We start from the raw sequence: 27995 nt of genomic DNA, 5'->3' as shown, positions 1-27995 counted from the left end.
TTAATTTAGCAATTTTTTATGTCTACCACTTTACTCTTTAATTTTCCATGAAAACTGTCAATTTTAAGGTGTTTTTTTATATATCTCTTTTATTTTATCAGAAATATTTTCCATTTAAATCTTCAATTTTATTATAAAATGTTTTTACCTCCTTTTTCAATAAAAGAACATGCTTTTAAAAAAAGAAAAAAGAAAGGAAAGAAAGAAAAAATAGAAAAAAGAAAGAAAGAAAAGAAAAGCCTCCTAGAAACTCCCACCCCAACTGATATCTGTCCAGGTCTGATTAGCTATAGAAAAGTGACTGCTTGTAGCTGGGGTGGGGTGGGGGGGCTAAAGAAATACAAAATATTCCAGTGTAGTGATGTGTTACCTAGGCTGGAACAAATTCTGCCACAAAGAGAGGAGAATCTTTATGCAGTGGGCGGAAGACAGAGGTGGCTTAAGTTGGGTTGAGAAGGACGTGGGAAGGGAGCCAGTGCCTGTGTCTGGTCTTCTTGGAGGCTGTTGTAATAGGTATGGATCAGAGAAGCTGGTAGCCCATAGAATGTTGGGAAGGAATGGGAGGTGGCCTCTCAGAATGTGAAAGGCTTAGGTCATGTCAGATTGATCTGAGTGGGATCCCTGTATGCCTGCTCCACACGGAGACGTGGAGTGAATTAAGACTATGCTGTATGAAAACTGACAAAAGGGCGCTCTAGAAACAGGGATCTTCTAGAGTCAATAGGTTAGAGGAGAGAGCATGTGCACAGGTGATAATCTGGGAACTACTACCTTGAAATGACCCACGTTCTGTCTTGTGTTTCCCACTCTGAGGATTATTGCAACACCCTGCACAGATCCTGTGCTCTCAGGAGTAGTCCCACATCTATGCTGGCTGCTGTTTATGTCAACTTGACAGTAACCAGAGTCACCTGGAAGAAGGAACATCAGTTGAGAAAATGCCTTTATCAGATTTGCCTGTGGGCAAGTCTGTGGGACATTGTTTTGATTAGTAATCGATGTGGAAGGGCCCTGTCCACTGTGTAGGGTGCCACTCCTGGCCAGGTGGTTCCGGGATCTATAAGAAAGCAAGCTGAGCAAGCCATGGGGAGGAAGCCAGGAAGCAGTGTTCCTCTAGGCGGTGCGCTTCAGTTCCTACATGACTTCCCTTCCTGGTGGACTGTAAGCTGTAAGATGAAATAAGCCCTTTCCTCTCCAGGCTGCTTCCGGTCATGGTGTTTATTACAGAAAAACTAACCAGGATAATGTGATTATCATTTTCTTGTGACCATTACAATGGGAGCAGCTACTTGAAGTTCATCCCCCCCCCCCCCCCCCAACAGCAGGGGCTGACCTCAGGCAGACTGGTACCTCGGGTCCTCCTGGGGCTATCTACCATTGTCATACAGTCCAGTGATGTTCCTAGCCTGGTGCACACAGGATAGGGACTGCTTTAGTCCTTGCTGCTGTTGCTTTGGTCTTGTTATTGTTATTGTTAAAGGCGCTGACAGATAAAAGCCTTTTCCTGGAGAGCTTGCAGATCAATATGTATGACTCACTGTCCTAGTGTAAGAGGAGTGCATCGCTCTGTAGATGTAAGATGACATGACCAAGGCGTGGTGGCTCGCTTCTGTCCTCTCAGCGGGTAGGAAGATGCATGAGGCAGGAGAGTCAGGAGTTAATGATCAGCCAGGTTAGCCAGGTCTCATAGCCAGATTCTGTCTTAGAAAACAGAGCAAAACAGACAAACAAATGAAGGAACAAATAAGACCCCCAAACCAAAAGAGGAAAAGAAAGATCGTGACCGATTACATCAGGGAAGGAACGGAGGGGCTTTGCCTAAGCCTATAGCTAAGTCAGTATTGATATTTTACATTTCCTAGTTTTCAGAATTATCTCAAAAGCTATAAAACATTATGTTAAAAGATCTACCTATGTCAAGGACTGGCTAATGTGCATTTCTGTATAAAATGAAGGTTCTTGGGGCCGTGGGGTTGGCTCAACAGGTAGAAGTCCTCAGTGCATGATTGTGACAAGTCAGGTTCCAACCCTGGAATTCACTGGAAGGAGAGAACTGAGTCCCTCAGCTGTCATCTGACTTCCAGAGCACTTAGAATCCATTCCTGAAATAAGCCCACCAGGCCTAAGGACGGCCTCGCTTGGTGTCTTACCAAGACCTTCAGGGGTCGGGTGGATGGCCAGAGCAGCCTCAGCAGAAGCTTCCTCAGGGTGGAAGCCAGGCTTCTTTGCCTCTCGTCCCTGGTGGTCTGCTGGCCTGTTTCCTTCAGTGTCTTCCTAAGGAGCAGTTCTGAATTGAGCTTTGTCCACTTTTATTTTTAGTTCAGTTAAAAAAGATTGGTTTCCTCTTACTTTTTCATAGTAGCCCTTTCTTGTTTCACCTGTATATTATTTAAATTTGTCTATACATATTGATGGGAGCTTAAACAGGCCTCAGCCCCTGCGGCACGACTTGGTGGGTGGGTGGCAAAACACAGGAGCTTGACTGCACTTATCCCAAGATACTGTCGTCTTGTGCAGGCCTTTAGGGAAGGGCCAAGACACTGCTCTGGGGTAGGAAAATGCCATCTGAGATGTGGGAAGCCAAGGCTGATATTCCCTGGCTCTCAGACATCTAATCACCAATAGAAAACCACACAGAGAGGTCAGGAATGCAGTGTCAGGGGTTCACGGGCCTGCGATGAGGCCAGGACCATTGGGCCCAAGGGGTGAGGTTGGCATCTGGCTCTGGGCTGGGGCCAGGGCTGGGAGCTCTGGCTTAGCTCATCAGCTAGCTAATGAGGGTAGTTTCGGGGGTCTGGAAGCGCAGAGAGACTCCAGGAGACTAAGGCTCTGTAGGTGAAGACCTTCTCTATGCTCTACCGTGGTGGTGGTAGGTGAAGGAGACAGTCCTTAGTTCCAAACTGTTTATTGGTTGTTCATTGTGGAAAATGATGCCTACCTACTTCTCAGGGTGGGCCAGAGATAAAAATACCTTTTGCCGGAAGGAATGTGTGGGAAGGGAAGTTTATTGACTAAACTTTCAGGGCCTCTAGGTACCTCATTAGCATGGAGAACTCTGCTCTGGGCCATTTGACTGACATGGGGAGTGTGTCCCAGGCCAGGAATCTGGTAGGGAGCAGGGAGCCACCTACTGTCTCAAGTGTGTACCTGACTTTCCAGGGACACATACCTGCTCTACCTTACCAAGTTTTTTGGTAAGGTCTACTATCCCATAAGCCCCCATGCCCTAGTCAGTTCTGGAACGTCCTAAGCAGTGATTCTCAATCTGTGGGTTGTGACCTTTTGCGGGTGTGTGTGTGTGTGTGTGTGAAATGATCCTTTCACAGGGGTCACCTAAGACCATTGGAAAACACATCATAACAATAGCAAAATTACAGATATGAAGTAGCAACAAAAGTAATTTTATGGTTGGGGGGTCACCACAGTAGGAGGAACTGTATTAAAGGGTCACAGCATGGGGAAGGCTGAGAACTGCCAATCCTCAGCTTCCTGGTAGATACTTTTTTCTTATGTCTGGTTTTCTTCAGTTTTCTGTGATTGCAGGTTGCCTTTAGACTTGAGGGCTCTGCTGAGATGTGTAAGGTGGCTGGCAGGTTTTTGTCTTGTGTTATCTCCTGACTGGGCTGTGCTGACAGGATCAGTGCGGGGCAGCAGAACGCTGCAAAGGAAGGCTTTACTCTGGGAATGCAGTGGTTTCCTCTTGGATGAGTCACCCACATATTTTTCTCCTGTCTGTTGGAATGTTTGGAGAGACCTGATCCTCTCTGATCCTGACCTTACTCTAGGCCCACTTGTCCCAAGGGGAGTCCACCCAGACGTGAGTGCAGGTCGCAGGCTGGCACAAGCACTCCCAGATGTCGGCTGCTCCATGGATTGTTAGTGTCTGTTGTTTGGTATGAGACACTGGTCTGTCCTTCCCGTCCTTCAATCGGGAACTGTTATCACCAGTTTGCACATCAAGAACTGAAGGTGCAAAGTGTTTCCGTAATTTCCCCAGAGTCAGATCTGTGTTTATCAGTGGAGTAGTGAGTAGAGCCCAGATGCTGTAACTGCAGAATTTGCCTCTGGATGTAGAAGAGTTGTGGTTAACAGTGTAAGTGGGTCATTAGCCCCGTTGTCGTTTATCTATCTATCTATCTATCTATCTATCTATCTATCTATCTATCTATCTGCTCGCGCTCGTGCGCGTGTGTGTGTGTGTGTGTGTGTGTATGTGTGTATGTGTGTTCACATGGGTGCTAGCATGCGTGTGCCGCGGTGCACATGCGCAGAGCAGAGGACAGGCTCAGTGCTGGTCTCCTTCCTCCTTGTTGGATACAGTGTCTCTCTTGTTCATTGTTCTGTCTGCAGCCCTGAGCTCCCAGTCATTGTCTTGTCTCTGTCTCCCATCTCCGGTGGGCGTGTGCTGGGTTAGACTCTTGCTCCACTGTTCTTGCTCTGCTTGTTCCTCTCCATAGTCGGGGGATCTGAGCTCAGATGTCAGGCTTGTCTAGCGGTTGTTTTAAACACGGAGCTATCTCTTCAGCCCACATATAATTTTTTAAATGATCCCCATATTGTGCTTCGGGGATCACTCCTGTTCGTTTGATGTTTACATAATTTAGGCTTGGAATTTCCCTGTATTTGCTTTGATCTAGGGAGCAGTTTTCTGCCACGTCTATATTGGCGATAATTTTCTCCCCTCTCTGATCCCATCTGCTCTCCATCTTCCAGGAACCTCACACCATTCGTGGATTGCTGCTGGCACCTTTCCTGGGTTTTCAGCCCCGTTACGGGTGTGTCTGCTGCCTCCACATATTTAGACATTTATTTAAAGACACCTGGTCGAGTAAGCTGCCCACCATCTTGGCTCAGTTGTGCTGGGTTCACTTGCTATCTGCAGTTCATTTACCCCGTGGCGGGGTTGCTTCTTTTCTCTTGTCCTGCTGTGATGACAAGGAAGCCCCAAGCAAGCACCGTGGCTCAGGGTACAGAGCAGCGGCAGGGCAGCGGCAGGGCAGCCCCTGAGAGCTTCTGTGTGTTAGTCTGAATCTGCTGATCAGAGACGACCCACTCTGGACTGTGGGGCTGTTGACATGGGAGGAAGTCTCAGACCACCATTGCTTGTTTTATGCTGCTCCAGACCAGTGGTTCTCAACCTTCCTAATGCTGTGACCCTTTAATACAGTTGGGGTGACCCCCAACCATAAAATTATTTTGTTTCTACTTCATAACTGTAATTTTGCTACTGTTACAAGTAATAATATAAATATCTGATGTGCAGGATATTTGCTATGCAACCCTTATGGGCTTTGCAACCCACAAGTTGAGAACCGATATTCTAGACAAATCAGAAAGAATACATTGAATGTAAATGTTAAAAACATTGAGTGCTGAATTGCTGCAAAAGGTATTTACTGAGACAGCACTTGCACACAGGGAGTGAATGGCATCTATAAATATATATATATCGTGATGTATTTTAATGAACAACATGTCCATGTATCCCGTTCAAGGTACAGGTATCAGGCTAGGGACATGATGCAGTTGGTAGAGTACTTGCCATGCAAGGAGGGAGACCCAATTTCAGATCCCTAGCACCGCATAAACTCAGCTCGGTGCCACAGACATGTGACCTCAGTCCTGTGGAAGGGAAACAAGGAGGGTCCCGTCCCTGTGGCTTGCTAGCAGGTAGCTAAATCAGTGGCATCCAGGTTTAGAGAGGCCTTGTCTAAGAAATAACAGGAAAAGTGATGGTGAAGACACTTGTCATTGGCCTCTGACTGCTACGCGCATGTACACACAAAGACACAGGTATCACCAGCACCAAGAAGCCTCCCTCAATGCCATAGCTTAACACCTATTTCTACCACTACACTTCAGTATATTCGATTTAAAAAGGTTTTGTGGTTTGAATGTTTTGTCTGCATATATTTATGTGCAAGCTTGGTGTTCTGGGACAGTAGCAGTGGTGTTAGATCCCCTGAAGTAAGATTCCCCCGAGGTGATTGTAAGCTGCTGTGTGTGTTCTGGGAATCCACCCTATGTCCTCGGCAAGAGCAGTTTGAGTCCTTAACCTCTGCGCCACCTCTCCAGCCCTATACATCTAGTGTATTCTACTTTTGATTTACGCGACTAGAATAACATAGCATGTTCTCCTTGATTTTTGGACTTTGTCAATAGATTCACAGAACAGAAGAGTCACAGTCTTAGAGCTTCTGTTATGATAAATCCTGGGGGAGGAAACTTTATTTTAGTTTAAAATTCCAGGAGATGGGAAGTGGAGCTTGGTGGGAACCGGTAGGCGGGGCCGATACAATGTCCGAGGAGTGCTGCTCTCGGGCTTGCTCCTTGTGCCTTGCTCTGACCTGCTTTCTCATGGTACCCAGGACCACCAGGCCAGCAGTGGGCTCACCTGCAATGGAATGGGCCCAGTATCAATCATCAGTCAAGAGACTGCCTTAGTGGCCTGCCTTAGGCTTGTCCTATAGAGGCGTTTTTCTGAGTGAGATTCCTTCTTCCCACACGATCCTAGCTTGGGTCAAATTGTCATAACTAGCTAGCAGAATTGACCACTTGTCAACAACACAGAAACATATAATTTATTTAGCCATAACTTCTGTTCTTGTTGATCCTCCGAATCTTTTTATTAATACCAATATCACAGCATAAAACATTTGGAAGCATGACACAGTTTCAACTCTTTTAAGGTCCAGTCATTTTTAGAAAAACATCCAAAGTCTGTTTCATTTCTCTAAAGTATCCAAAATCTTGGCAAAATGTCTAAGTCTCTTAACTGTGGGCTCCTATAAAATATGTTAAACGCTATCTTACTCCATAAGGGAAGGCCACAGTCACAATCAAATCAAAGAAAACCCAAAATTTAACACGGTTAGAAGTTCAGTGCTTGATGTCTGGGACCCACGCTGGGGCTCTGGGGACCCAGTAGCTAGCTGTGCTCACCGGGCCTGCCCTTCGAAGCTCTGTCTCATAGACTCGGTGGAGACCTCCCATGGCTGCTGCTGTCCTGGAGGCTGTCACATGCTATTAGGGTCTTTATTAAGCTGGGGACTCCTGCTGCAAATGGGGGTTCATCTTCACCAATAGCCTTTCCTCAAGGACTCCAGGATGCCACTCAGTGCCAGGCCTCAGATTTTTCCCCATACATTCAAAACCGGTGTCACTTGGCTCTTGCCAGTGGCTCTTGAACTACCAGCATGTGATACAGCCTTGCCCGTCTCCGGACCACAGCTTCTGTGGGCTGACCCTGAGGATTTTAAATACTTACTGATATCAAAATACTTCTTAATCAAAGCAAATTCTAACAGCTCCAGCTGACTGTTATCAGTTGTCCCAGCAAAGCCAAAGTTTGACTCCAGTGGTTCTGGTCTCCTCTTAGTCACAGCTGGCTTTCAGCCCCAGATGACCAGACACCACAGAGTTTTGAATTCAAAATATTGAATGGCCCTTATAGAGCCTTTAAGGGACCCTCAAACTTTCATCTGAACGGTCACAAGCCTCCACCATCTGCATCTCTCGCCCTTCCTCTCTTCCAGCCTCCCACACACAACATCACACAGGGCTCTGAGCATTTAACAATGTTCTAAGCCCAAAGTACAAAGGCCACCACAGCCCTCCTAAAAACACAAGATCATGTCTGTTACTATGATACCTCATGTCTTGGAACCAATTTCTGGCTTCTGTTACTGTGATAAAGCACCATGATCAAAATCAGTTTCAGGACAAGAGGGTTTATTTTAGCTTAAAGTTCTATAAGTTCACACAGTTCTATATCCAACACTGAGGGGAGTCAGGAAGGAACTCAAACAAGGGAGGAACTGGAATGCAGGAGATGACGCAGACATGTATGGGTGCTGCTTACTGGCTTGCTCCTCATGGCTTGTTTAGCGAGATTTCTTATAGCATCCAGGACCACCAGCCCAGGCTGGCACCACACACAGTGAGCAGGGCTTTCCCGTACCAATCATCAACTAAGAAAACGCACTTCAGGTTTGCCTATAGGCCAATACTATGGAGGTGTTGTCTTAAGATTTCTTTCCACATGACTGTAGCTTATATCAAGTTGACATGAAAAACTAGGCAGCACAATGAGCACCCTTGATGAGATGTTTGCCCGCAATGGTCTCTTGTTGCCTGAGGCAACTGTGTCTTCTAGTTTCTATAGCATGTTGTATTGCAGACATAGCAGCCGTCCTTTTGCTTGTTCACTGTTGCAGAGGACATTTGCATGGTTTCTGGTTTTTAGCTGTTTTGAATAATGCTGCCTGTATGTGAATTTCAGTGTACACATATAGGAACTTCTGCCTGGTGAATGCCTAAGAGGGGAATTTCTGAATCATAGGGCGTTGTGATTTCTGTGTTCATCTTCAGTCGATGCTGCCAAATTGTTTCCCAAAACCATTGAGGCAATGTGGACTCTAGAGTAGCACATGCGTATTCCAATTGCTCCATCAACCTTGGGAAACACTTGTGCTGACATTCATGTTTTGAGATGATATTAGTCATTCTGATAGCAATGTAGTGGCATCTCATCACAGTCTGATTGGTATTCCCACGATAATAATAATGGTGAGATATTTTCAAATGCTTATTGGGCCATTTGGATATTGTCTTAGTGTACCTGGGATTTTCCAACAAGAATACCAAACACTGGGCGATTTAAACAGACATCTGATTCTCAGAGTTCTGTGGACTGTTCATAGCAAAGGCCGGTGGATGTGTGGCCAGGATTGTTAGCCTTGGCCAGCTCCCCATGTGCTTCGTAGATGGGGAGGAGAGGGCTTTCTGAGATTTCCCTTACAAAGACACTAATCCCATTCCACGAGGTTGTACACAACGAGAACCCAACCTTGACCCACTCATTCCGCAAGACCCCGCCTCCTAATATGACACATCGATCATCAGTGTTTCGGTGTATGGATTTTGAGGAGATACACCCTCACTTCCCATCCTCTTTACTGTGGCATCTCATGGCCAATCCTAATCCAGTCATTGTCTCTTGATGGCGGTGACACCATGAAAACCTCCGCCCAGATCATTAGCCTTCACCCGTGTGGCCCTGTGCTACGTGTTGTAAGCCTTGCCTGGACCCACCTCAAGCACCAGGAGAAAAGGGAACAGTCTGTCAGGGCCACTTCTCTATGCTTTTTGTTTTTTTCCCCGGAATTTTTTCCTCTGAGATCCTGGTTTCCTTGGTTACAGTGTGCCCTGATTTTTCCCTCATGAGGGAGAGAGATGTCTGCTGCTGATTCGAGGTTGGAGCTTTCGGCTCCCACTTTCCACCCTGTGTTACAAGTCAGGAAATTCACCCGAATGAAGAAGCATCTGCAACTGCTTCTCCACCTGTTGTACTTCAAGAAGCTTCACCAGTTCCATTCCCGACCTCGGGCCCCACTGCTCCGGTGCCTTCCTGGGTGGTTTGAAGGGCTCACACACCCCTAGGTCCTTTCCCTGTTGTTGATGAGTTGAATCTTGCCATATTTTTTGAGCTCATAAAAGCAGTCCATGGTGGCTAAATGGCAGACAAGACAGAGGAGCCTGTAGGGAAAGTGAACCCCCTTGGGGAGCCTGATGCCGTGTCTCTCCAGAGCACCACCTCTTGGAGAGTCATCTTTACATTAGATATCCAACATAGCCCACGAGTCCATCCCACTCGCCCCTGGGATGCTGGGAAGTACCCACTAGCATTTTAACGCCCCAGAACATGTTTTTGTAAAGAAATCTTGATAACTTTTGTTCTTCACGTCTTTCTAAGCTTGTGTAGCCAGAGCTTTTCTCCAGCCCTCCTCCCATAGAGCCACGGTTTTAGCTGTAGTTTACACAGTTTCCAATTTTTAGAATCCTTATGTGTAAGTTTGGCTTAAAATTTTTTTCCTAGAGTTTGGCTTTATTGCTGGTTAGTTTGTTTTATAAAAAGTGAAGAAGTGAGGCTGGGGAGATGGTTCAGCTGTTGAGATGCTCTTGAGGAGGACCTGCGTTCAGTTTCCCGCTCCCACATCATCTCTGCAGCATCCTGTGCCCTCCTCTGGATTCAGAACCCGCTTCCTCATTCACACACACACACACACACACACACACACACACACACATCCCTCCACATAATTAAAAATGAAAATAAATCCATTTTCAAAAAGCAGAAGAGATGGAGAATCCAGCTTTCTTTAAAAACATGACAGACACAGAGGCTGGCCAAGGCTATAATATTTACCATTAAACCACTACTGCAGACAGGTGGAAACCCACACGCAGTACCTTGGGTTTTCCCAGGTAAGTGGGAAAGTGCTCTTCATTTTCCTAGTTTTGATCTGACTGGAGCTGCCAAGTTGGAGCCAGACAGGGTTCCATCTGATGTTGGCTGGGGTGGCCTGCCGCAGGTCTGCGGGCAGGTTTGCAGTGTTTATCTATTAGCCCAAGTCAAATACAGGACTTTTGCTGTTAACACTGAAGAAGCTGGAATTCCAACACTGTCCCTTAGCAGATGTATATGTGTGATACTTGTCCCTTGTCATTTTTTGGAGCACCCTGTCCATTTGGTTCTCCTACAAGGCTCCTTCCCCTACGATCCACTTGACTGATCATTCTGAAATTCAAATATGTTCCTACACTGACCTGTTTGAACATGTACTGCTTGTGTGGTTAGAGGTGGCACATGACCAGGTCACCTGTGTGACCTGCTCACCTGTGTGACCTGGCCACCTGTGTGACCTGCCCACCTGTGTGATCTGCCCACCTGTGCAACCTGTCCATCTGTGTGACCTGTCCATCTGTGTGACCTGTCCACCTGTGTGACCTTCAGAATGCCCACCTGTGTGACCTGCACTCCTGTGTGACCTACCTGTCCACCTGTGTGACCTGTCTATCTGTGTGACCTGTCCATCTGTCTGACTTGTCCTCCTGTGTGACCTGCCCTCCTGTGTAACCTGTCCACCTGTGTGATCTGCCCACCTGTGTGACTTGCCCTCCTGTGTGACCTCTCCACCTGTGTGACCTCTCCACTTGTGTGACCTGTCCTCCTGTGTGACCTGCCCACCTGTGTGACCTCTCTACCTGTGTGACCTGCCCACCTGTGTGACCTCTCCACCTGTGTGACCTCTCCACCTGTGTGACCTTTCCACCTGTGTGACCTGCCCACCTGTGTGACCTGTCCATCTGTGTGACCTGCCTACCCATGTGATCTGTCCACCTGTGTGACCTGCCTGCCTGTGTGACCTGACCATGGTGTGACCTGCCTGTGTATTTGACCTGCCTACCTGTGTGACCCGTCCACCTGTGTGACCTGTCCACCTGTGTGACCTGCCCCTCTTTGTGACCTGTCCATCTGTGTGACCTGCCCACCCATGTGATCTGTCCACCTGTGTGACCTGCCTGCCTGTGTTACCTGACCATGGTGTGACCTGCCTGTGTATTTGACCTGCCTACCTGTGTGACCTACCCACCTGTGTGACCCGTCCTCCTGTGTGACCCGTCCACCTGTGTGACCTGTCCACCTGTGTGATCTGCCCACCTGTGCAACCTGTCCATCTGTGTGACCTGTCCACCTGTGTGACCTGCCCACCTGTGTGACCCTGTGTGACCTGGTCATTTGTGTGACCTGCCTGCCTGTATGACCTGTCCCTCTGTGTGACCTGCCCACTTGTGTGACCTGTCCACCTGTGTGACCTGCCCCTTTGTGTGTCCTGCCCACCTGTGTGACCTGTCCCTCTGTGTGCCCTTATCTACCTGTGTGACCTGTTCACCTGTGTGATCTGCCCACCTGTGTGACCTGTCCATCTGTGTGATCTGCCCACCTGTGCAATCTGTCCATCTGTGTGACCTGTCCACCTGTGTGACCTGCCCACCTGTGTGACCCTGTGTGACCTGGTCATTTGTGTGACCTGCCTGCCTGTATGACCTGTCCCTCTGTGTGACCTGCCCACTTGTGTGACCTGTCCACCTGTGTGACCTGCCCCTTTGTGTGCCCTGCCCACCTGTGTGACCTGTCCCTCTGTGTGCCCTTATCTACCTGTGTGACCTGTTCACCTGTGTGACCTGTACATCTGTGTGACCTGCCCCTTTGTGTGCCCTGCCCACCTATGTGATCTGTCTCTCTGTGTGCCCTTATCTACCTGTGTGACCTGTCCACCTGTGTGACCTGTTCACCTATGTGATCTGTCCATCTGTGTGACCTGTCTCAGAATGCCCACCTGTGTGACCTGTCCATCTGTGTGACCTGCTTACGTGTGTGACCTGCCCCTGTGTGACCTGTCCTGCTGTGTGACATGCCCTCCTGTGTGACCTGTCGTCCTCTGTGACCTGCCCTCCTGTATGACCTGTCCACCTGCGTGGCCTCCCTCCTGTGTGACCTGTCCACCTGTGTGACCTGCTCTCCTATGTGACCTGCCCACCTGTGTGACCTGTTCACCTGTTTGACCTATTTACCTGTGTGATCTTCCCACCCATGTGACCTGTCTACCTGTGTGACCTGCACACCTGTGTGACCTGTCCATCTGTGTGACCCTGTGACCTACCCCTCTGTGTGATCTGCCCACCTGTGTGACCTGTCCATCTCTTTGACCTGTCCACCTGTGTGACCTGCACACCTGTGTGACCCTCCACCTGTGTGACCCTGTAACCTACCCCTCTGTGTGACCTGCCCACCTGTGTGACCTGATCCCTGTGTCATTTGCCTGCCTGGAGATGTGACCCTTCTCATTTGGCATTAGACTTAACAGTGTTGCCTCTTTGCTAGGATATTAATGTCCTGGCTTTGTCTATGTTCCTTCCCTCTGTCAGTAATTTTACTTCCTCCCTGGTGAAGTACAATGAGCTTTCTGGGCAGCCCATGTCATTTGCTTAATCCTGTCTGGTGTCTAGTGTCAGGCTCTGCATCTCTCTGCCGTGGGTGGAAGTGTATTTATCTTGTGTTGTGTGGCTGTGCCTTGATCACAGTGTCTTTAACATCTATATTGATACCTTTTGGCAGATTTCCTGGGTTTGGTAATTAGATAACTCATGGACATATCAGTTTGAGACATGAGGTTGCAGTACTGTAGTTTTGTGATTTCGGTTGATTGATATTGTATTGTTTTTTTAAAGCAGTAAGTTGAAGAGGTTTTTTTTTTTTTTTTTTTTTTTTTTTTTTTTTTTTAGTATTTTTAAACTCTTGAGAGTTTAAATCTCAAACTCTCAGGAGAGTTTTATCTCTTAACCTTTAAACATGGCTTTGCTGTAATCTACAGGTCTCTCTCTCTCTCTCTCTCCCTCTCCCTCTCATCTATCTGTATCTCACTGAGTAGTCCTGGCTGACCTAGAACTCATAGAGAATACCCTGCTTCTGCCTCCTGAGGGCTGGAACTAAAGGTGTGCTCAGTCAGCCTTGATGCATAAAGTTCTATTGGTGTGTGTGTGTGTGCCCGTGCACGCGTGTGCGTGTGCATGTGTGTGTGTATACATGTGCAAAGACCAAAGTTTTATGTCAGGTGTCCCCCTTATTCACCCTCCAATAATGAGGACCTTTCCCTGAGCCCAGAGCTTTCGGGTCTGCTCACCGCTGGCCACTGCTCACCGCTGACCCCTGAGCCCCAGGAGCTCCTCCTGCCTCAGTGCTGGAGCCACAGGCACGCAGTGCTTCGCGTGGCTTTTACAGCTGCTCCATCCGCTGGCATTCATACGGCTGCTGGGGGTTCAGAGTCAGGTACTCGTGAACAGCATGTTTATTAACAGCCATCTCCCTAGTTCCCCAAATAATTGTTCTGGGGATGAAATTCTCAACACTTGTCCCTACATATTTATTTTTACTGTTGATTCTTACTAGCGCTACATAGAAAAACAACAAACAAAACCCAAAAACAAATACCGCGCTTCCCTTTGGTGCTGAGTGCTATCTGGGTTTGGTCCTGTTCTGTCATACTCTGTCTATATGTCCCATGAATATACATTTCCTAATTTGTTGGCTGAAAAGTTAGAAATGTTTGCGTATGTATTTGATCAATGTTAATTTGACTTTTGAGCCATGCATCATATACGTGTACATATATGCATGTGTGTGTGTGAATTGTGCGGTGGTTGTCACAGTGTCATTGTGACTGAGTTTTGTGCATTACTCCTTTTGTTGTCAGCCTGAGATCCCAGCCAGTGCTTGGCCCAGGGAAATACTTCCTGTTGGATGTTGTTAAAAGCATTATTTTGTTCAGTGATTTCATAGTATGTATATATTTACTTATTTACTTTTAATATTTTTGTATATTTTGCCATAGATATCAATCTAGAAATAATTTTAGCTGTGTTTTCAAAATCCATTCATTTGAACTGGTTCGTGTGTAGCTCAGGGGTGGGGCACTTGCCTGGGATGCACAAAGCCCGGGTTTTGATTCCTACCTCTACCAGTGAAGCAACAAAATCCATTCTATTACTCCATCCTCTAATACAGTGATTCTAGTCCCATGTTATTGTTGGCCCTCTGGGACTTACTGTAACTATCTCATTTTGTGGTTTCTACAGGCCATTCCTTAGCTTCTATTTGAATATCTTTTCTAAATTTCCTTTGGTATGAAATACATTAGCTTTTTACCCATGTGTTGATTAAAGACACTTATTACCACACACACACACACAGCACTATTTCTTTTATAGCTTTGTGCTTTTAAAGTTAAGTATTACTTATTGAACGAGGTGCCTGTGCATCTCTTCGCCGCTGTCTACAGTTCTGTGTGAGCACATGTGCTTTGTCACACTCGCCGCCCAGCAGCTCCACCCCATCCTTACCTGTGTCACGTGGGTTTCAGATGAGCCCAGGCGTTAGATTTTACCTGATTGTTTTCAGGGGATACTTGATCTTGTCCCAAGAGTCTTTCCCCTTCTATTCCCCCTATTTATTGTCTGCCATGCGTTCCCTCTTGGTTCTGGTTTTATTTCCTTAACATAGCATTTTAACATTATTTTTTTTAGTAGAAACCCCAGTGGCTTGGGTGTCTTAATCTTGTTCTTGTGTGTAGGCCTGGCTGTCTTGTGCTGAGCTCGGGCTCTCCAGCAGCTGCAGCTGCTGCGGAGATCTGATGTCTGCTGCTCACTGCCTGAGAGGCCCCACCCCTGACAGACGGTCTTGGGTATTTTATTTTTGAGATCTTGTTATCATTTAATACTTATCTTTCTTAGTAACTTGAGTATATTTTCAAAATTAAAGACTTGCATCTTTATGTAATAAAAAAGCATCTTTGAGCCGGGTGGTGGTGGCGCACGCCTGTGATCCCAGCACTCTGGGAGGCAGAGGCAGGCGGATTTCTGAGTTCGAGGCCAGCCTGGTCTACAGAGTGAGTTCCAGGACAGCCAGGGCTATACAGAGAAACCCTGTCTCGAAAAAAACAAATCCAAACCAAACAAACAAACAAACAAGCATCTTTGTTGTTGGTTGTTTTTTGTTTTTTGTTTGTTTGTTTGTTTGTTTTTTGAGACATGGTTTCTCTGTGTAGTCTTGGCTGTCCTAGAATTCACTCTGTTGACCAGGCTGGCCTTGAACTCACAGAGATTTGCCTGCCTCTACCTCTTAAGTGCTGGTATTAAAGGCATATACATCACCACTGCTTGGCCAAAACACCCTATTCTTAAAATACTGATTTTCCCACCCTCCCCAGCCCCCCCACCCTCTCACCCCCCCAACTCCCCGGTGCCTTTCACTTTGGAGCCACTCTCTATTCTAATAGAAGATAAAGTGCTTTGTCTGTTTTGTTTTGTTTTGGTAAGTCCCTTAAATACTTTCTAGCTTACTATTCCAGTTCTGATTATGCCCAGTCTACCCCTGTGCCTGGTTAGGTTTTTTGCCAAATTGGTATAAGCCATGGTCACCTCTCCTGAGAAGTGTCTCATTTATTGAGATGTTCAGACCATTGTCACTGTTGCCTTTTAAGACTTGTAATTTTTAAAAATAGCCTTTAAATTTTTATTTTTTTGTGACTAGTTTTTTTTTTTAAATGAAACTTTCTATCGCTTAACAGTTTTGGCTCTAGTCTAAACATACATAAGAGGCCCTTGTCACCATGTTCACAAAGCTCCTCTTGTCAGCAGTGAATTCATGCTATTTTGTATAATCTTTCTGGCTCTCTTTCATGGTGCTATATTTATTTAGAATTTAGATCTAGGATAAATAATGTTGGAAAAATTAAAAGTCCTTTGCCCTTTAACCCTCTGTGTTAGGTAGCTGGGTGGTTGTGCTTTCTTTCTTCCACCTGGGTTCCTAAGACTATCAGACAGCACCTTGGCTTCTTTCCTGTGGTGATGCTGTGGGTATCTGATATAATCCGCTGAGGTCAGGGTGCAGACTCCAGACAGGACAGCGTCAGACACCTGAGTTTCTTTTCCAGGCTCGCTCCTTTCCTGTTCCCAGCCTGTCGGCAGAGCGTGGTCCTCACTCCCACCCTAGGCATACTCTAAGGTCTGTTTTCATCCGACGGGGAGCGGGAGCCGAGCTGTGCCAGGCCTGGGGCCCCACCTGAGCTCACCGTGCTGTGCTTTAATTCTTTTTAAGGACCAGAAAAAGACTTACTCTGATTCTAGTTAGTGCTTTCTCTTTCTGACTTTGTTCTTGATATTTAAGTTGTCATTTGAATTTATTCAGGACATAGGGAAGGTATTAAATTGGAACCTATAGTTACCTTGAATAGGAGTGAAGGTTGCTTGAGTATCAATGTGTTTAACCAAGTGTTCACATACCTGAGCCAATGTGGGAATTTATCATTCAATGGTCAGGTGACTTACATATGTTATATAAGTATTCCTACTTAATGTTTCAAAATAGCTAAGTGTCCTGGGGGAATGCAGGTAAACCACCAGAATTGTCCTAACTCTGACCTGTGACTCCTACTTAAAACAAAACCAGGCATTATCTCTTTCCAAATGAGAAAGGAATGGAAATCACATTCATTTCTCCACCCAAAAGTAGAAATACTCCTGTGTGAGGCACCATGCTTTCTAAAAAACAGAGCCAGTGTAATCCCACCATCGTGGACCAGCTGGGGAGATTTCTCAACTCTCAATACTAAGTGGATCTCTAGTCCATATTTCACGACCCAACAATGCAGGAGATTGTAGGGGCTGCTCCAGTCACCGTACACACCCAGTGTACAGAGTGCGCTGGGCAGCGCCGCTCTTCCTCGTCCACGCTTCTCCACGCTCGATCACTGTGGGTCTCAGAGAAGGAACAGAACTGTGGCTACAAAGTATCTCCAGCCCAGTTGGTCCTGTTGTCGCGTGGCACAGCCTACATTCCCCCTCCATTCCCCCTCCCCCGAGGCGGGAGGAGGGCCGGGATGGGACGTCCTGGGATGTCCTGCATCTCAGCAGGGTGAGTGACGAAGCATGGTGGCCACTTGTGCAGTCTTCCATGGTGACAAGATAAAGGCCAGAGCGTGCAGATCTCCCATTAGCGTCTGAGTATTCCCGCCAAAGTTTAGACACTGGAGTGACTTTGCTCCTCACTGTTTGGTGTAGAGCAGTCTCAGATTCCTTTGAGTGCCATGTCTCCTATTACAGATTGGAGCAAGCCTGTCTGACCTCTGTCCTCTCAGCCTGAGAAGGAAGAACTCCTGTCAAGTGGATGGTCTTGAGGAGCACACAGGCTCTGTAGTTTAAATGACACTGCTTATTGGACTTAGTTCTTGGGAGGGAGGGCGGTGGCCAGCAGGTGGCACTCCTGCTTGTTCTCTCTGCTGTGGGTCAGGTGGGAGGCTGTGCTTCTGGGGCATGAGTGTCCCTGTGTGACGGGCTGACACCCCTTGTGAGTGTCCCTGTGTGACAGGCTGACACCCCTCATGAGTGGCCCTGTGTGACAGGCTGACACTCCTCATGAGTGGCCCTGTGTGACAGGCTGACACTCCTCATGAGTGGCCCTGTGTGATGGGCTGACACCCCTCATGAGTGGCCCTGTGTGATGGGGCTGACACCCCTCATGAGTGGCCCTGTGTGACGGGCTGACACCCCTCATGAGTGGCCCTGTGTGACGGGCTGACACCCCTCATGAGTGGCCCTGTGTGACGGGCTGACACCCCTCATGAGTGGCCCTGTGTGACGGGCTGACACCCCTCATGAGTGGCCCTGTGTGATGGGCTGACACCCCTCATGAGTGTCCCTGTGTGATGGGGCTGACACCCCTCATGAGTGGCCCTGTGTGACGGGCTGACACCCCTCTCCTTCTCTGCCTAGCAGGGCTTGTCCTCCATGTGAAGGGTCTGCAGTCCCCCTAACAGCAGCTTCCTGTGACTTTTATACACGCATTAACGCTTGAAGCCATACATCACAGTGCAATCCTTTCTAAGAAAACACACTTCGTTATGGCAGTCCATTCTACGTGCTCATGAAGCCAAATCCACTGGGCCGGAGTCACCTTTCTGAAAGGCTTCTTAAGTGGTTGTGTTGGGCAGGGCATTTTTTAGAGACCTGTCTGCCACGCCCTCTGGCTTGCCAGGGTGTGATCTGTGGCCTCTGCCTCCTTTTCAATGGCCGTCTCCTCCCCTTCTCCCTTGAACACTCTTCACAGAGTGCAGAATGAAACACACTCTTTTGTAAGCACACTGGCCTCTCATTATCTAGAGACATTGTTTTGGTAGTCACAGTCATGTGGCCAGTGTGTGTGTATGTGTGTGTGTGTATGTGTGTGCATTTTCTGCACAGTGAGCACATGTCTTCAATTAGTATCCAACAAGTAGAAACCAGAGATACTGCTTGAGCACCTTGTACTGTCTAGACAGCCCCACAAAGAGTAGCATCCGGGCTCAGCATCCCACCACCCTTTCCATTCCAACCTCAGTTTCCCCTTTTTGAAAACACTATCACATCCTGGAAGACCTTTCCCTCAGTGTTGCACACTGAAATGTCGCTATCCTTAAAAAGCAAGCTCAAATGTCAAGCATTTTGGAATCAGGTCCTGAATGATCTGCCTTCTGCTCTGCAGACTGAGGATATTTTCTAAGCAGCTCTGAGAGTCTTCCCAGTTGATGCATTGATAATAGTTTGCATCTGGTCCTAGTATTTGTATGTTTTTATTGTCTCTTGCATTCAGGCTGTCTGGGGCTAACTCTTGTACTCCTTGTGTTCCTAGCCGTCTTGTCACTGCTTGTAGTAGAACCACTTTGTGCCATTTGAGGAGGACGGTGCATGATGAAGCTTGAACAAATGGGAAACGTTCATTGTCCCATGACCTGTTCTTTCTTTTTTTAGTTGTTGTTGTGGTGGTGCTGGTGCACGCGCACGCGTGTGCCTGTGTGTGTGTGTGTGTGCTTGTGTGTGCATGAGCGTGCCTCAGTACATATAGAGGTCTGGGAACAACCTTGTGGTTGGTTCTCTCCTTCTACCTCTCCGTTGGTTCCAGGGCTTGAACTTAGGAACCTCTACTGTCTTGTTGGTCCCTGATAGTTTCCATAGAGGATAAGGAGAGATGGCTCAGTGTTAAAAGCAATGGCTGCTCTTCCAGAGGACCTGGGTTCAAGTCCCAGCACCCACATGGCAGCTCACCACTATCTATATCTAATGTTCCAAGGATATATATGCAGGCAAAACACCAATGTATAGAAACAAAACCAAAAAAATAAAATAAAAAATAAAAAATAAAAAAAACCAACAACAGCAGAACCAAGATTTTTGTTACTAATGTCGGTAACAGAACAGAGAGAATCTTTGTACAGTGAAAGCATCTGTGTTTGTTTTTGCAGCTGTTTAGTGAAAAAATAAGTGGTGCCGAAGGAACGAAGCTAGATGAAGAATTTCTGGACATGGAAAAGGTAAAGCTGTTTGAACACATAAAGGGTTAGAAATGAGCTGTCTTCGCCAGCGAGAGAACCTCCTGTTGTCAGGAATACGACCTGGAGTGTGGATCCAGAATGTTCCAATGCAAACATGGGGTGCAGAATCGGAAGGCAGGACCACAGTACTTCCCAGTCCAAGATCGGCTCTGGGTTGAACCACATCCAGTCTGGGCATGTTGAAGAAGGAGACAGGATGTGACTAACTGCTTCCCTCTAGTGGCCATATGTCAGAATGCATAAGATGTGAGCCTTGGCAACAACTCCAGGGCCAAATGGTGCTCATATGTCTTAGAGAGTCAACTGTTTCTGGGACAAGGCTTTCCCATATATAACAACTGATTTATCATTTGGGAATCCAGGCTGTTGTTCCCATCTGTTTCAGCAGCTGCACAGCAAATACTTTTCTGCCATTAGAACCGACAGGGTGAACTCTAATGAGCTGGTTTATCTCTTTGTCAGTGTGATACAGAGATGAGAATGTGTGCCCTACTGGCCTCACATGGGGCCTTCCAGAATCATGAAATATTTCAGAACAGCATTCCTGGCTTGGCACTCCAACGGAGGACTGCAGAGTCCGTCCCGTCCTGTCCCCTGGCCGTCTACCTGGGTTCACACTGCTCAGCCTCCTCTTGGTCTTGGGCCCTTTGAGCAGAGCTTGTCTAGATAATTAGATTCCTCAGACCACAGCTGGAGGCCTGGGTGTGGCTGGCAGTACAGGCTGGGGGAAAGCCTGCTGGGTGTGGGCTCAGAAGACAGTCTCTTTAATGTACGTTGGACCTGGCCAGCTTTCCTCCAGGAAGTCCCCCCTGAGAAGAAGACAATATCTAGACATGTTAAGACCCTAAGAAGCTTATTTTGTGTTTGATTTTGAAAAAAGAATTTCTGTAAATTAAAACCCCTATCAACATGTTAATATCATTAACACATCTGAAGTTGATTTTTAAATTTCTTAATATATAATGACAGTATGTATATAGCTTCTTTACCAAGTAGATTATTCAATTCAGATGCTAAACTTAAAAACAAATATCAGGTGCTATGTTACTGGGGCTTTTAGAGTCAAGGCCTGGGCCCTGGCAGCCGTGACAAGCTGGGTTCAGACACCTGTTCTCAACAAGCCCATTAAAGAGACAGGGGGCAGGGGGCAGGGCAAAGCATTTTATTCAGTGTAGCCACATCTGCACCAAGAGAAACACACTAAGATTCCGTGTGAAGTGAGGCTCTGATTTCACTAGTGGACTGAGGAAGTGCTGCCCAGGGTATGGCCAAGGATGTGGGTAACTAAACTAGGCCATGATTCTGGTCATGGCCCCAAATTTGCCCCTGTCTCTCCTTCTCTTCTGCAAGGTAGAAGATGTCATATGGTGTCTTAGGGTTTGTATTCCTGCACAAAACATCATGACCAGGGGCTGGTGAGATGGCTCAGTGGTTAAGAGCACTGAATGCTCTTCCAAAGGTCCTGAGTTTAAATCCCAGCAACCACATGGTGGCTCATAATCACCTGTAGTGAGATCTGATGCCCTCTTTTGGTGTGTTTGAAGACAGTTATAGTGTCCTTACATATAATAAATCTTTAAAAAAAAAAAAAACCCAAAAAACATCACGACCAAGAAGCAAGTTGTGGAGGAAAGGTTTATTCAGCTTACACTTCCTCATTGCTGTTCATTACCAAGGGAAGTCAGGACTGGAACTCAGGAGGAGCTTGGAGGCAGGAGCGGACACAGAGGCCATTGGAGGGTGCTGCTTACTGACTTGCTTCCCCTGACTTGCTCAGCCTGCTTTCTTATAGAACCAGGACTACCAGCCCAGGGATAGCACCACCCACAATGCGTCCTTCCACCCCTCCCACCCCTCTCACCCTTGATCACTAATTGAGAAAAATGCCTTACTGCTCGATCTCATGGAGGCATTTCCTCAAGGGAGGCTCCTTTGTCTGTGATAACTCCAGTTTGTGTCAAGTTGACTTCCCTAGATCCTCTCATATAGCATAGCATCCTGGGAAATTCCAGTATCTGCTAACCAAAAGGGGGATGGACAGGAGGGGTTTCTTAGGAGGTCGTCACCCCTGATGGGGCAGGTGAAGTTTTAGCTGATGGACTGAGATCCCTCATTTATTCCTGTTTGGGATTTTTTTTCTCTCCAAAAACATTGGAAGTGATAGAAGTATAAAAATAATATCTATACTATAGTATAGGATAGAGAGGCTTGCTATTATGTGATTATATTATATGTCACAAAACTAAGTACTTTAAGGACTTTATGGAAGAAATTAGTGTCATCTAGAAGATGACATGAGGATGACTGGGTAGCGGGAAGAGTAACCCACAAACTTGCTTACTCAGCAGAAACAAAGCAGCGATGCTGACCCCAGAATGCAGCATGGCACAGAAACGCAATGCAAGGAAAAATGTTTCCTTCAAAGAATTGGCATGTTAATGCATTCTTTAAATTTTATACATGCATCTTAGTCATATCCATTTCCTTTCTCATTTCCCCCAAATATCCCCAAAAGAACTTATAAAAATATAAAAAGATGAAGAAAAGTATCAGTACCAGAAAAGTATCAGAGTTCTAGGTCAGTTTGTATCACATGACGCAGTTTCTAAATTTGAAGGGTAAAAGCTGTGAGGACTGCCTGAGAGGAGACTAAAGCCAAGGAAGCTGCACCCCCCCCCCCCTAATAACAGATGGACCCAAGGCGCTCATGGGCTCAAGAACGATTTGGGCAAAGAATTAATAACTTTGGCTGTATGTAAGTAGAGCCTGCATCGCCAGTGGGCACGCGCATCCCTTCCGGGCTCGCTGGTTGCAGTTGCAGCAGAAGAAACAGTGACACATGTTTGCATCCTCAGAAATGTGAACTTTGGGCAGGAGACATGGGTCAGCATGTAAGAGCACTTGTTGCTTTTGCAGAGCAGCAGGATTTGGTTCTTAACTTGGTGACCCACAACCGACTTGTAACTTCAGTTGCAGGGGATCCAGTGCCCTCTTCTGGCCTCCCAGGGTAGCAGGCACACACACAGGCAAATGCTCATTTATATAAAATAAAAATCTCCTTTTAAAACGTGAAATCACTTCTTCATTTGAAGGAGATTTTAATAAAAAAGCAGAATTATGTATTAGGATAAGTGACAGAACTGTGCATTCCACACCTGTGACATAAGGCTACGTCTCAAATGCAGTTAGCAGGAAAGCAGGGTTGAAAAAAAGTGCGGACAGCACAGAGTCCACAGCTGGGGGATCATCAGCCAATCGAGTCACTCTGAATAGAAGGTAGAGCTCAGTATGGAGGACACAGCGGTTGATATGGAGCACTGCTCTTGCAGAGGACTGCAGTTACCTTCCAGGGCTACCCCTGTATATGAGTCCAGATCTAGGGGATCTGATGGCTGCGGCTTCTGAGGACATCTGCAGTCCCGTATGCATACCCTCTCACAGACATGTACATATATACACAACTAAAAATAAGCCATTACAAAAAGGTTGATAAGACAGAAAATAACAAAAATAGGTGCTAAGTGATCTTTTTGTTCTGTTTTTAATGAAAAGGTGGAAAATCATAAAGGCCAGGAGGGAGGAGGGAGGAAGACCAAGGGGAGGAGGGAGAAAGCACAAATGCTCATTGCAAAAGAAAGGGGCTATAACCATAGCCACAGGGTGTTTTGTATTGTGTGTATGTTGTATATTTTGTCTGCATATAAATATATATATATATATATATACATATATTATATATATGTGGGAAATATTAAAAAAATGAACCCACCAACTCTCTGTGCTCCTACTTTTTTTAACCTGCCAACTGTCTGGCCCTGCCAGGCCATGTTCCCAATCTAGTACTGGCACCAGTGGGCCACAACACAGTCTCAGTGGGGTCTCGCTGGATCTGTCCCATATTCTAATAACCAAATAGATCCACCATCCTCTTGGTTTGATAACACCTAGATTAGACAAATTATCCCAATATTCTAACCTTTATGATATCATAACAACCAATGGTTGGTCATAGCCACTGATTCACATTTGCCGCCATCTTGCCCCCCCACCCCTCCCACCTCCCCCACCCTCCCCAACTTTGAGATGCTCTATAATTCTTAGCTCTGCCTCCCTTTTCCCTGTCCAATCATAGGCCTCCTGCTGCCCTAATATTATTGGACAGGGAAAATCTTGTGACACATCTGTGTACTGTGTGTATATGCCCAGTACCTATGAAAGCCAAGAAAGTATCAGATTTCCTGGAACTGGAGTTCAAGAAGGAAGTTGCCATGTGGGTCCTGGGAACGGAGCCCAGGTCCTCTGGAAGGGCAGCTCTTGGCTCCTGAGCCCTCTCTCCAGCTCCTAGATACAGTCCACTTAATTAACCCAATGACTGTAAACTCTTGGTATCCTCAGAACCCTGTTCTGCTACTCAGCCCTGTGTGGGCCAGGCCTGGGAGAGTTCGTTGCACATCCCCAGGAGTCCTATATTTAATCAACTGGAAAACAAGCTTCCCAACACACAGCTTCCCCAACATGCTTTTAGTTCTCTGCCTGCCTGTTTTTGTTGTTGTTGTTGTTGTTTTGTTTTGAGTTTTGCTAAAGATACTTGCTTACCAGTTTGTTAGTGCAGACACACCCCAGCCATTCCAGAAGGGCCGCTTGGTTTTGTTTCTTTGTATTCACACTTCACAAGTTAGTTTTCTTTTCCGGCTTTCCTTTGACCATCTATCTTTGTCAACATGTTCAGTAATATGCATAGAATTTCTTTTGTTTCTCCTCCTCAAGAGTTTCCTTGCACAATATCTAACCAGATTATTTTATTTTATTTTTTAAAATTTATGTATAGTGGGAATTCTGAGCTCTATGGATGCTGACCTTCTGTGATGCCTCCCCCCATTTGCCACTTCCTGTAAACGCCATGTGCTGTGTCTGTCACTGTGTCTGTCACTGTCTGTAGAATGGAGTTTTGTGTGTCACAGTTTAACTGTGTGGGATCTCAGATCTAGCTTAGATGCTTCTTCCCGCATCACCTTTTTGAGACATTCTGTTTTATAAGTTATTACATTTTTAGTTTTTGGTCCATATTTTAATCCTGATACAGTGTGAATTATGAATCTCACTTTATCATCAACTAAGTTAGGGTTACTAGTGCTGCAGTGACACACCATGATTATCAAGCAAATTGGAAAGGGAAGGCTTATTTTGCTTATACTTCCATATCGCTGTTCATCATCAAAGAAAGTCAGGACAGCAGCTCAGACAGGGCAGGAACCTGGAGGCAGGAGCTGACACAGAAGCCATGGAGGACTGCTGCTTACTGCCTGCTCTGTTTCTGTGTAGATCTGCTTATGACTGACCATGAATAACCACACAGCACAGTCTATACTAGGATGTTTTGAAATCTTCTCTGCCAATGCCATCAATCCAAAGCTGTTCAGTCTAGCGTCAGAAAGACTTTTTGGACAAGGGCAAAAGCAGCTACATGTTTTTGCTAAAAGATGACAAGAATGATCTCTAAGCCACGCACTAAAATCCTTCCCCTGTGAAGGTTCCTGAGCCAGGCCCCACAGTTCAAATCACCTTCAGCACCACCATCTTTCCTTCAAATCCAGAGTTTCAGAGTCCACATTCCTCAAAACAAAAGCATGCCAGGCTTATCACAGCAATACCCCAGCCCCTGGTACCAGCTTCTGTCTTAGTCAGGGTTTCTGTTACTGTGAAGAGACACCATTTCCATGTGAACTCTTAGAAAACATTGAATTGGCAATAACTTACGGTTCAGAGGCTTAGTCAGTTATTGTTATTGCAGGAAGATGGCCACGTGGGCGCTAGGAGATGCTGAGAGTTCTGCATTAGGATCCCCGGGCAGCAGGAAGAGACAGAGACTCTGGGCCTGGCTTGAGCATTTAAAACCCTCAAAGCCCACCTCCAGGGACACACTTCCCCAACAAGGCCACACCTCCTAATCCCTGTCAAGTGGAGTCACTCCCTAATAGCCAGCAATTCAAATCTCTGAGCCTGTGGGGGCCACTCCTGTTCAAGCTCACCATATCAGCTTAGCATGCAATCGCTAATTCTGATGAGATTGTAATGCTAATTTATGGGAAGGCTTGTGTCTTTCTTTTTTTCTTTTCTCTTCTCTTCTTTCTTTCCTTTCTTTCTTTCTCTTTCTTTCTTTCTTTCTTTCTTTCTTTCTTTCTTTCTTTCTTTCTTTCTTTCTTTCTTTCTTTCTTTCCTTCCTTCCTTCCTTCCTTCCTTCCTTCCTTCCTTCCTTCCTTTTTTTCTTTTCTTTTCTTTCTGACAGGGTTTCTCTGTGTAGCCCTGGCTGTCCTAGAACTCACTCTGTAGACCAGGCTGGCCTCAAACTCAGAAATCTGCCTGCCTCTGCTTCCCAAGTGCTTGGATTAAAGGCATGCACCTCCACACCCAGCTGGTTTATGTCTTTCTAAAACTTTTTTTTTTTTTTTTACATAGGGAATTGGATTTTTAAAAGTATGTTCTCATAAGATTTATTCCTTTTTAGGACATGATTTTGTATTGTTCTTATGATTGGCATCTCATTTACCTTCATTTTTATGTGTGGATGAGTTTTTGATGGTATAGAATAAAATGAATGAACTCTGTAATGTGGCTTTCCTGGATATTTTGTTAATTTTATGTTAATTAATAACAAGCAATGTAGGGGAATGGCAGGGCAAAATCAATCAAATCGCGGCAGACAACCTCTGCTAACATCCAGCAGGCATGGTGGCTGTGTTACGTTATAACACTCATGGTGGTGGTTGTCTTATTAATACCAGGGCTGTGACATGACCCATTATATCATGACACCGTCTCTAAGCATGGCTACTCAAGGTCACTCTCCAGATAAGACCAGGCCTCGTGTCTAGTCTTAGTATTGGGAGCTCTCCAAGTTCTCTATTCACTGAGTAGAGTTGTAATGTATCAAATATTTCTAACGTTCTCATCTACATTCATTTTTAACATTATGAAGAAAAGGAAATTAGTGTGGTCTAACATCACTGAGAAGAGGCGATATCTCAGAGTCAGTGACAGAGAAAAGATCACCTCTCCCTAAGATATAGAAAGCATCTGTGTTAAAATCACCACAGCAGAGCTGGAAAGGTGGCTCAGCAGTTAAGAGCACTGGTTGTTCTTCCAGAGGTCCTGGGCTCAATCCCTAGCATCCACATGGCAGCTTACAACTGTCTGTAAGTACAGTTCTAGTGATCTGATGCCCTCACACAGGCATACATGCAGGCAAAGCATCAATTCACATAAAATAAGAAAAAAAGAGGTCACCATAGCAGTGTTAGAACTTAAATTAGTGGGAAGTGCTGTTGTTGGTTTTGTGACTTTAGCAAGCTTTAAATTCACTAACATTTGTTCTTTTTTTTTTTTTTTTTTTTTTAAAGAAAATAGATATTACCAGTAAAGCTGTAGCAGAAATTCTTTCAAAAGCCACAGAGTATCTCCAGCCCAATCCAGGTAATGTCAGAACACGTCTTGAAACATTCTGTTGCACATTTGTGTTCATGGATTCTCTTGGTCCAAGCTCCTTTGCATGAGGCTGAGACAATTTGGAAGCAATATTTCTGTGTACCCCTCCCCCTGCAAAGCCTGTGGGAAGTGCTGTGACTGGATTGGCTGTGGTGTTTGGTCTGAGGACCTCAGTTTGGGCGGCTGTGTTTGTTAAAACGGTGTGATTGTCAATGGCACATTGTAACTTTAAGGAATTACAAATGACAATGTTTTTAAGCATACAGAGCTAAGCTAGGGATGCTGAACACTATGTCGAAGCTCCGAGGGCAGGTGAAGGCCACCGGCTACCCACAGACAGAAGGCTTGCTGGGGGACTGCATGCTGAAGTACGGCAAGGAACTTGGAGAAGACTCTGCTTTTGGTGGGTATCCCTGTCCCAGCTGGCATGGTGCGAACACCTCCTGGGTGGACTTTTGGTTGCACACAAAGCCTGTATCTCTGCAATTTGATAGTTTTACATATTACCAGAGTAGTATATTCATTGCAGGGGTTTTAGGAAACATAAGTAAATAAAATGAAGAAAAACTTTAGCATCAGTAATTCTGCCATCTCTATGGGTAGGCGCAATCAAATCCTCTGTACCTGTTGTATCTCTTGTTTATTCCCATGTGTCTCTAAAGATTAAAACACAGTGTGTACACGTGTGTATGTGTGCACGTAGCTCCCGGCTATCCTCTGTTTCCGCCCACAGACTACAGCACAATA

At 46.1% G+C, this 27995-nt stretch overlaps 1 protein-coding gene across 2 annotated transcripts in view; it reads left to right on the top strand.

Moving 5' to 3' along the window:
- Positions 1 to 27995, top strand: part of Sh3gl3 (SH3 domain containing GRB2 like 3, endophilin A3) — a 118897-nt gene that overhangs the window by 57380 nt on the left and 33522 nt on the right. The window contains exons 2-4 of one of the 2 annotated variants that reach the window (XM_052159504.1): positions 19677 to 19745; positions 27164 to 27236; positions 27508 to 27651. In XM_052159504.1, the coding sequence (XP_052015464.1) occupies positions 19677 to 19745; positions 27164 to 27236; positions 27508 to 27651 (286 nt within the window). Of the gene's footprint in view, positions 1 to 19676; positions 19746 to 27163; positions 27237 to 27507; positions 27652 to 27995 lie in introns of those variants that run through there. The other variant, XM_052159513.1, reaches the window with a different exon arrangement.

This window comes from Apodemus sylvaticus, chromosome 1 (genome assembly GCF_947179515.1).
Source record: "Apodemus sylvaticus chromosome 1, mApoSyl1.1, whole genome shotgun sequence".
Taxonomy (NCBI): Eukaryota; Metazoa; Chordata; class Mammalia; order Rodentia; family Muridae; genus Apodemus; species Apodemus sylvaticus.
The sequence above is the reverse complement of the archived record's forward strand: the minus strand, read 5'-3'. Positions and strand labels throughout refer to the sequence as shown.